The sequence below is a fragment of the Atta colombica genome, unplaced genomic scaffold (genome assembly GCF_001594045.1).
Source record: "Atta colombica isolate Treedump-2 unplaced genomic scaffold, Acol1.0 scaffold187, whole genome shotgun sequence".
NCBI lineage: Eukaryota > Metazoa > Arthropoda > Insecta > Hymenoptera > Formicidae > Atta > Atta colombica.
In genome coordinates this window covers 2705996-2717588 of record NW_017259279.1, presented here as the reverse complement: position 1 = coordinate 2717588, position 11593 = coordinate 2705996, and the positions used below count along the sequence as shown (strand labels likewise).

At 30.5% G+C, this 11593-nt stretch overlaps 1 protein-coding gene across 1 annotated transcript in view; it reads right to left on the bottom strand.

Moving 5' to 3' along the window:
• The window catches only part of LOC108686575, a 20148-nt gene that overhangs the window by 7337 nt on the left and 1218 nt on the right, over positions 1–11593 (bottom strand). Inside the window, exon 2 of the mRNA XM_018191948.1 lies at positions 2201–2261. Coding sequence (XP_018047437.1) covers positions 2201–2261 — 61 coding nt within the window. The remainder of the gene's footprint in view (positions 1–2200; positions 2262–11593) is intronic.

Below are 11593 nucleotides of genomic sequence, written 5' to 3'. Positions count from 1 at the left end.
AATATTTTATATATTAGTTACGTATTCTTAAAATAATGAAATATTTTTTCCTACAAGTTATAAAACCATTTACAGAATTATAAATACATGTTCAATTTACATAACGTAACTATTCCTACTGCCCACTCCTGCAGATATTATTTGTGTAGAATGTTTCAATTGCTCTTCGATAGGTCACCTGCAAAGGGTTCAGGTATAATAGAGTACACGTAGAAACCACGTAATTTTGTCGCAACTAAAGATAGGCCCGATACTTCCGCCGCGTTTCTTCATTCAGCGTCTGCCTATGATGCGGCAATACTACTTTCTCATTGCATTACTTATGAGCGGCTATCTGCAGATCGAACGACGTTAACTCGCGGTATGCGCGCAAAAGCGATCGATGCTGTGCTATAAGCGCAATAAAAATACAGTAACGTCGCTAAGAATAAGATCGCTCGTTCGCTACCGAGACAATTTTTTCCCATCCACTACCAATCGGCGTGTCGCGAAACAGCTCGAAATTTCGCAACTCTTAAGTCACCAACATTCTTATCGTGTCGTTTCGCAAGAAGACGCGATCGATACTTGTACTCTAAATCCGTGCTCGCTATTCTGATCACGAATCTCACGACGTGTTCTAATGCCGAATTTTATTCGTGGAAATATCATATCTGAGTCGCAGACGCAGACGGGAGAATTGGACAATTATATTTGGCGATAATTGCACGACGAAAATAACCTGATTAGCACACCACGGAATCGAAATGTATTATTTATTTATGAAGATGTTTACGAGATCTCGAGTGTCGATGGAATTACTAAAGATTCCTCACGATATAAATATCAAATTATTTAAAATTAAATAACCAAAAGTTGGTGAATGTGGAATTAATCGATCGAGCTCTTCTTGTCAAAATTTATAAAATAAATCGTATTGGTTTTCATTAATTTATTTACGTTTCGGAAACGTTTCTTCATTTAATTAATTTTACAATGTCGATATTCCGACGTAGATAATGCCAATGTTGTACAGGTATCGACTTGCAGCATGTATCTTGTGAAATATTGATTTGGTACCGACTAAATATAAAAGTAATGATATTCTATAAAATTTAAGTATTTCTATTTGTGCGGCGATAGTTCGTATTGATGTACCATCAAAGTGCCCTACCATCCTATTTGCTAACGCCCACGTCGAGAATTTGCAAATGTCACGAAAAACGTGAAAGTATAATTTATTGGAGAAATGTTTTTCCGTTTAATTAGTAAATGTAATTAATTGTAACATAAAGTCAATATTCTGATCCAATACAAGCTACCGACAAAAATTTCAATTTACATTTATGCATAACTCTCGTCCGCAAAGATTTTCGAAACAATTAGATGAATTTTTTTAGCATCACGACTCGAATCAAACTGTAAAAGTTAAATTTTTTCTATTATTATATTTAATTAAACAAAAAATAATTGTTCGTTGATGAATATGCTAAATTATCTTTTCAAGAAGATTTAAATTAAAAGTAATTAATCTCTTTCTCTCTCTTTCAGAGGAATTTTTTGAAATTTTTTTCTTAGGAAAACTCTCGCATAATATGACAAACTCATATAATTTTTGCTGTGTCATCATTTAAACATACAAAAAAAATTAAGTCATAATTTGATTAAAGAATATTCGACCGCCAAAAAAGTGGTCAAAGAAGCTCTCGTTAAGAAGTTATATCATGTTCATGAAAGATGTAGATTAATATAACACAAACGGATAATTCTTAATAGCCTTAATTTCTCGTTCCCGCATTATGCGTAATAATGAATTTCTAAAGATCGCGAAAAACATACACCCACGAAAATCCTTGAAATAACTAGCTTTCAGCAGCGAAATTATCGATGTATGTGAGTATATATTATGTATATACATATGCCCTTTTTTCGAGCGCAATCGGGCGAAACTTTGCGTAAAAAACAAGAAACGTAAAAACGCGAAAAAAAAACAAATTGAATCATCGACGCATAAACATAAAATAAAAGATAAAAAAAAACGATTGAAATTTAGAGAAATATATTATTTTACTTATATATTATTTTACTTTATTTTAAAATTAAAATAGTAGATGAAAATAAAATTATCGTTTTTTGCAAAAACAATCGTGTAGCTCTCTAATGAAATTTAAAAACTGATAAAAATGGAATGTAATTTTAGATTTTATAAAGTTCAGCTCACCTGAAAGCACCGTGGATTTCCCTGCCCGAGGCCATCGTCACTGCGATATCAGGTAACGATCCTGCAATGAATGAAAAAGCATTTTTCATATAAGCAGTTTTCATATAAATGAAATAATCATTTTAAAGAAGAGGGATAGAATTTTCCGCATATTGAGAGTCTCCCCGTCACGGCATCCTTACATCCGTTCTCATTTCTTTCTTTAAATAAGGCGATTTTTCTTACGCTCGCACAAATCGCTTTAACGTGAACGAGGACGACGCTCTTCATCTTCCGTGAGTTTTCTCATGCGAAACGAAACTTCTCTTCGGTAAAGAAAACAACTTGATCGTTATTCTTGAATACGAAACGAATCCGCAATCACATCGTCCTTGTCCTTTTAATTGCAAGCATGACGAAGTTGAAGGTAGATTAAAATAATTATGTAGGACGCTCAAGTATAATGAACAATGTTGCAAAAAGTTTTAACATTCTGGTAATCACAGTTATTGTACAAATTTACAAGCGCATTATAAAAAAAACATAATGAAAATATGAATAATTGTAAGTGAAATTTAGATAAGAATAGATAAATACATTAGAAATGATACATTAGAAAAAATGTTTTGTTCTATAAACCAAAATTTTGTTGAAGTACATCGAATAAAAATTTTTTGATAAAACTATAATTTTACGTGAATTTAATTTTTTAATTAGCATAAACAAAATATTTTTGTTATTTACAAAGTAGAAAAATTATTTTATAAAAATAACAGCTACAACTATGTATAAACAAAATATTTGATTGTTGTTCCCACAAATTCCACAACTAAACATTTTTGTTAAAGGCACTAAATTTTTTTGCTACTATAAAAAAATTATATTTTCGGTCGGTACAAGCGGATCTTATTACTTGATAATATTAATATTTACAAATACATGCGAGACATGTTTGATATGAATAACGATAATTTTATGAATATATGTGAATTATCAAAATTTTATGTTATATATTTAAAAAAATTGTTCTAATCAGAATTTGGTCAGAAAAAAAATTTTAATTAAAACATAATTTTTAAATTGAAACAATAAAATTTTGATAGTAATTCACGCATCAACAAAATTATGATTATTTATATTAAACATTTCTCTCAGTGTATAGTGATGGACAGAATTGCGACACTTTTTGTCGATTCGGAATGCAGTCTGCTCATCGAGCAATTAATTTGTATTTATGGATCTAATCATTCACATTCAATCGCTTTACGAGCTGTACACATAAATGTATATCACTATACACTTTTCTGTATAATATTCTATATAATATTCTATATAATATTTTACATAATATTCGAAAATATCAAGTAAGATACAAATTAAAATTGAAAAGAATTTATCTCAATGAAATAAACGATGTTTAATTATTTATTAAATAATTTCGTAACATCATTTCGAAAATTTTCCAACGTCCTACGAGAAGTCTGTTAATATCCAACGTTTAAATGTAACTGCAAAATTTATCTCTGTTCCAATTATGACAATGCGCACAACTGTTAATCTAGAGGTAACATATTTCCAGCCACGGATGACGTGTCAGTACTTAAGGCTTAACGACGCGCAAAACTCGCTCTGTAATTCGCTCGGAGACAACGTTGTTATAATTCGGGCTTGGACAATGAAACCGTTCTCCTCCTCCGGGATTGGTATAATACCACGCTATACCTCATCGGCAACGTCACGCGTCCTCTGAGAAAGACTGTCGTGCACGAGGTATACCCCATTTATCCAAGGGACAACGAGTCATGTGTCCGCGATACGTTTCATCTGAAGGCTTTAAATTCTGAACGAGATCCATCTGATGAAAAACGATCCGATCCAAACGACAACGAGGCTTTATTCCAGCTCTCGTCGAGGAGAGCCTCTTATATAATTGTGCTTTAACAATTACAGTAACGAGAATTGCAGAGCAGATGTTTTTAGATAAAATTTAAGAACAGCGCTACTCTAAATTCATCAGTTACTTTAAATTTATGGTTAAAAACGAGCGGACTTCGTATAATCTTTGAGTTCCTTTTCGCAGAACTTACATAGAAAAGAAGGCTTTGCTGAAGTGTCTAAGAATTTAACTAAATACAGATCTGAAAATAAGTTTGTTGGGTTATTAAAATAATTATGTAGGACGTTCAAGCTGATTACTAGAATGTCAAAATTTTTTGCAGTATTGCCCATCATACGATTCCTATGTAATTATTTTCATGGTTCAATATTATTTTCAGACTTGCACGGAAAGAATAATTTTGTTGAAGTGTTTACAAATTACATTAGCTGCAAATTTAACTAGATACAGATCTGAAAATAATTTTGTTGGACTATTAAAATAATTACGTAGGACACTCGAGCGTAATAAATGATGCCGCAAAAAGTTTTGGTATTCTAGATCTGGCGTGGACATCCTACATAATTATTTTGACGATTTAATAAAATTATTTTCAAATATGTATCTAACTAAAGTTTTAGAAACTTCAGCAAAATCGTTCTTTCCGAGCAGTAGCACATAATTTGCAATTTTTGAAAATGTGAAATTAAGACGGCTTTGGATATAAGCTCTCGGATTTTTCAGCTATGTTACGACTAGAGAAATGCCATTATCTAAATATACGACAGTCGCGATTACTCTTGGCGAACCTTTTTACTTTATAATAACGTTCTATAAAACTTGATGTAATAGTCTAAAATTAGTTCAGCGGTCTCGCGGCAGGTCGATATCGAGCGTACTATTAGACAGATAGATACTATCTTAAATTTGGCAAAGCAAATGAACAACGCCGACCGTGCCACATTGATATTTTATAATGATAAACGTAGAAATCGGGTTTTCGAGATTTTAGGAAAGAAACCTCCGTGTCCAGCGAACGAACGGTCAGTTTATGAATTGTTGATCGTCCTGCACGAATGTCGAGGGTGACTTGATCGTGATAGATCGATTTTCTCTGTCCGGCATTATGCATCCGTCGACTGACACTGACATACCGTCGTCTTCTTTCATCTTTTATGGGACGCGCCTGCACGCGCTCGATTTTTCTATGCAAATTGCAATCCCTTTTTTTATTTAATGAAGATCGATTGACCGTCGCGCGTAATATCGAATCGTTTATGATGGGTTTCCTCGAGAGGAAGCTGTTCTCGTCTTTGATCATTCCTTTCATCCCTCGAGTATTCCCTCATTTAGATCAATTTGTCAGTCTTGACGAAGTTAAACTAACTAGAAATTTCAATGAAATATGAGCTGATACATCTATCTTTAACCAGAATAATTTGCCTATGAAGAGCGGAAGATAATTCATTTAATTGAAATAGTTTTTATCATACAAATTTAATTTATACACAAATCTAATTTTTTACAGTTTTTTTACAATTTTATTTTTAAAACATCATTTTTCATATTATATGTATATAGTATGTGTGTATTATATGTACGAGTGTTTCGTAATATCTTTTAGAAAAATATGAGAAATGTTATAAATAACAAGCTGTCAAATTATGTCAAACATTGTTCTTTTGTGAAACTTTTATTATACATACTTTAGAATGTTAAAACGCAAAAATTTCGAAACTGTAGCATTTAAATTTGATTCCTTTCAAAAGTATAAGCATGTTGTTTCGAGAGTTGCTAACATCTGGCAATGAAAGTTCTAATATATAAAGAGAAAGAGAGAGTTTTGACCTTTTCGATCGTCAGGAGTGGCCAATTATGTGCATTAATTGATACAGTTTCCGCGTCGAATTACATGATGGCACAGCATCGTGACAATGTTAAAGGTCACCTGTGTACAGATTTTCCCATAAATTGTGTTACACTTTTTCTCATTTAATTTTTTGCTGGATTGCGAGTTAACGAAAAAAATTTGCTTTAAATTTTTCAATTTTTATTTGCATCTCTTGATTTAAATGAATTAGAAATTAAATGTCTACTTCTCTGGAATAAAATTGTTTCATATATACAATTATTTATAAAAGATTTTATTTAGAAAGTTATGTGATTTTAATTTTTAAATGCTTAAATTTACGTTCAGTTTTTCATTTTAAGAAGAGACATTGATTCAAAATCTGCCAAGAAATATATAGGCGAAATCTATCACTTACGACATATGAGACATCTAGTACATTCTATGTGCAGCATTACACGAGATACATAATGTGCATACAAATACTATAATTAGTATCGATTTCTGCATTACGCGTCATACAGATACATCGGGTTCTCGTGGATTGTCATGAATAATCCTTGCACGACACCCGAGCTTTTGTTACAATGTCGCGTTTACGGGAATCAGAAAAGCGAATTAACATTATGAATTGTAGATTGAAAACGCAAGGGCACCGCGCCGTATAGCATTGAATAAATTAAAAACAAATTTGGACGAAGAATAATTCAATAATGAATAAAAAATACAATATACATACGTTATATGCGTTTTTCGCGAACAACGGTATATTCGAGAGATTAATTAAAATCGAAAAATTTAAGAAGATAAATTTTATTTAAACAAACGTTGAATTTATTCGTGCGATAATTTTATTCGCCAAATCAACGTTGGATATATCCGCGCGATAATAGTCCATTCGTCCATTCGAGATTAATTCAATACGCGATGTACCACAATATTCAGCATACATTAATTTTACAATAAATTGAATATTTCATAACGATGATAATCCGTTGATACATAGCGTTCAGTATTTCTTTTTACAATATCTTATTGTGACGCTACTATTCACAGTATCGGCGAACCAATGTGTGCGAACGCAATTATTTTACTATCATTTATAAATTATCATTGCGACAAAAACGGAGCAAACAGACAGCGATGCGAGACGCTCCGTCTGGCGTCGCGTTATTATTCTTCAAAATGCGATTATTCCTCATAATAATTATCAGCTTGATTAATTGACTCCCACGATTCATAAACATACATGTTGTTTCGAACGATGTCAGAGCGATATATTGAGATGATAGAGGATGAGAAACATGCGATTAAGATATTGAAGATCCTTCATCTTTCAAAATACGCTAATTTCTTGAGATTGGGTATTAAGTAAAAACGTATTTTTCTTGCATTATCATAACAAAAAATACGAGAAATGCGTATCTCGTAAATTGTTGCAAAATTATTCAGTGTTAGATATCAAAGGAGTAGTGGTAATTCAATCTCTTGAATTCAATAATATTTTGTTACTTTTAATTACCATGTGTGTGAAAATATAAATCAATTCATTTCTATATTTAGTTTCAAAGTAAACAACATATTAATATATATATTTAATAAACTAAATTTGAGTCAAATTTAATACATTTTCTTGTGTGGAATTTTCTTTATTGTTTTAACGAAAATAACAACATATTGAACAGTGGCGACCTATAAAAGTGATTAAAAATAACTCAAATTGGGTATAATTTGATATTATGAATTTAAGCGTATATTTTGATAGTACAATACATGCAATCGTAATAATTAACTGTGTTTCGTGAGAGAATTATTCGTAATTGCTATCAGGAAATAGAAATTACTAGAAACAAGGACCAACTAGTTGATTAATAGTCAACTAACATCAACTAACAAAATAATCAACGGAGAATCAAGAAAGGAGAAGGAGGAAATTCTCAAAGACATTAGACGAACATAGCGTGCAATATAGATTATACATTGATTATAAATAATATTTTGTCATTTTTTGTGAAATTAATTATCTTTTATCATACATTAAAATAACGGATTCGCGAAAAAATGAATATATTTTTTTAATTAACAATAACTATATAAATTATAAAATATTATAAGCATAATATATTTCATAAAAATATATATTTGTGATATTTCAAAGATCCGCTACATTAGAATGGTTAATCATTATTTCATAAAAACGATTAATTAAAATAGACTTTATTATGAACGTCAAGCCAGACTCCGAATAGTTTATCTAGTATATCTTTAATTAGGCGTATCTGACTCAATTTCAAAACCTTGACATCGTAGACCATTTACGTTACTTCATTAATGCAATACTTAATTAAACGTCACGTGCGATGATCTTTCCTTGCAATATCTCAATAAACGGGAATTCTCCGTTGAATGTAAATATGACTATTTCATTAATTTAAAACTTCTCTTTTTCTCAATTTTATTACTTATTTATTTTTAGGTACAAAATATTACACATTATTTACACAACATGAATGTGTGTAGTAAACTCTGCAATATTTAACTTCAAATTTAAATTACTTTTAATTATATATAAATTTCCGTAATTTTAACATAATATTTTTATGCAATAAATATATATAAGGAAATGAAAAATTCAATAAAAATATATTAACAGAAATATTTTAGCACAGTGAATCTTCTTATAAATATATTATAGCATTTTTAAAATATTTTGATATAAGGAGATATAAAAATGTTTTTTATTAAAATAAAATTTTAAAACTGTATAATATAGTATTAAAAATTAATTCTATTTTTAAGCTAATTAATTTTAAACACAATATTAAAATTATTTACAATGTTACAATAAATCTTTAAATATTGTTTCATTATTTGCAAAATATAATTTTTAATATTAATTTCTAATATTATTATAATTTCTAATATTATCTATATATATGCAGCTGAAAAAAAATTAAAAAATAGAACAGCTGAAAAAAAATTATATTACCAATAAATCATTTTTATTTTTGATATTACATACGACAAAGAGACAATAGGCAAATACGTTGACAGTAATGTGATCATGAGAAACTTCAGTAGAGTCATTCGGTAACGATTCTTTGACTCAACTGAATGAGTAACGTTCCGCTATTGTTTTAACCGCGATTGTCGATATGCACTGAGAATTCCACAACGAATTTGTATTGCTACATAACGACAGAATTGGCACACGTCATATCGAGAATGCGAGAAAAAATCTACATCCACCAATCATGAGAAATTCACCAAATCAATTATATTTTATTTTGCTGAATATTATTAAATATATTGCGCTCTAAAGTCCAAAATACATTGATAAATTTAATCATGAAAAATATACTTTATTTGAAATTATCAATAATCTCTCTCTCTCTCTCTCTCTCTCTCTCTCTCTCTCTCTCTCTCTTCGTAATACGAAGATATTAATCATCAGATAAATGTCAAATTATGTATTTGATTTATATCAATTAATCAAATTTGTCTTTTAATGTTTTAACTACAATTAATCGATAACCATGTTTTTTTACAAGAAAAATAAAAACGGAGCGTAATAAATAAAGGTAAATATATTTTCTAAAAATATATCGGAAAAATGGAGTGATTATGTGAAATGACAAAAGATTATTTTTCAAATTTAATTTTAAGTTTCAAGGATAAGAGTTTGATAGAGTCAAATAACGAGATTAAAAAAAAAGATAAGAATTAACGATTAAACAATCATAGCATGAGATCTTTTCGACTAATACTAATCGATAAGCTCGAGCTTCTCATGCCCAATAATATAAAACAGAAATCATGTATTACAACGAGATAATTAAATATAATATCTTGCAAAAAAATTTATTGAATATAATAAAATTTTAAGTTTATTCTTTTTTATAATTTGTGAGCTTTAAAAATATATTTCAACTATTAATCTCTGATATTACTTTTATTTTTATTTATTGCGATGCATATATACATACTCTAATTGCAAGTAAAACAAGCAATGAAGAAAAGGGAACAAAATGACAAATGGAATTGCAGTCGATTACCGCGTGATTGTCGGGACCTCTTAGAACCAGTTGCAACGTATCTGTCCGAAATTGTTTAATGGGTTTTAAATATATACGTCGCGTTGCACACGGATTCGATTCGGCGTGGCCATATCACTCCGAAATTCGAGTGGAACTTAAATTTAAGCACCTTCGGTCCCAGTCCAGCGCGACAGCCGGCCGATTTCTCGGCCTCGCGACGCCAATGTAAATTTAACGTCGTTCACGCTGGATCTCGCGGGAAGACCGACAGGCTCATTTTGTGACTGACACTCTCGTCCGGCACGCGGAAAGCGTAATTTGCGTTTATGGGTGAACAGGTGTTGTATCTAGGAAGAGAATAGAATAGAAAGAGAAAAGTAAAATGAAAGAGAAGGAGGAGCAGATCAATTTATTATTATTCTGGAACAATTCCCAGCTCTTTGAAGGAAAAGGGAGACAAAGTCTCGATGTAAAGAGAGAGAAAATAATTTATCGTTCAGGATGAGTTAATTGATAAAGCAAGGAAGGATAATATAATAGATACACTCAATCCAACGGAATTCAATCTTTCTTTAGATATACTTTTGTGACAAGAAAATGTATTTATTGCTGGATGCATTTATTATGTATCTTACATTACGTTTATATAAAATATAAAGATAGACAAAGATAGAACAGACTGGATATGTAATTTAAGTAGAGACAGACCGGTTGCGGTCAGACATTTTTTTGTGCCGGACGTGTCGTTACTGTTTCTACTGCGATCATTATTACACTTCTTGAATTTAATGCATAATCATATATGCGATTTCTGTCCATTCCATTTTAAAATTAGTCAACAAAATGTTATTTATAATTAAAATATTGGAAGTAAGAAATAGACAACGCATATTACAAGAGATTACAAGAGAATTCCAAAAAAAAACCTGAGGAAATTTGAGAATTACATATTAAATAACGTACGACACGTGTATTATATTACTGATTCATCTATAAATAATTTATGAATCTGCAAAAATATATATTTCCAGAAAAATCGCGATTTAAGCGAACGAGCTTAAATTTATTATTTGGCATAGCCAAGTATAAGCGATAAGCTTTCCTAAAAGAATATTTTTATCCCTCATATCACATTTTGACTGATCAGATATTCTAGGAAACAGCGAATGTGAATATACCGGTCGCGAAGGAAAATTTCCGATTCATTCGCTCCAACTTAAGCTCGAAATCAATTATTCATTACACTCAATGGAGCAGTTGAACAAATTTTGTTTCAGCTCCATGGTCACCTTACGTCAAACGAAACTAATAAGTCAGTCTGCGAGTGATTAAATTTAAGGTAAAACTTAAATTTGAATGGGATCGATTGTCGCGGAGCCGGGCTTTAAATTTCATTTGAGGTATCGAATTTGAGAGACCGAAATACGCTCTCGAGAGTACCATTTCTCATCGTTAATCGGATAGCAGCGATTAGGTTTTCGCTTCGTTATGGAACATTTTGACTCTTTTGGTCGCAATGGGTTGTAAAATATTGGGTTGTAAAATATCACATTCAAATGATAAAAAATTATGGTACAAAAATGGTATAAAAATAATTTTCTTTTATAGCATCAATTTGTAGACATTCTTAACTTTATTATTTTTATCTTTGT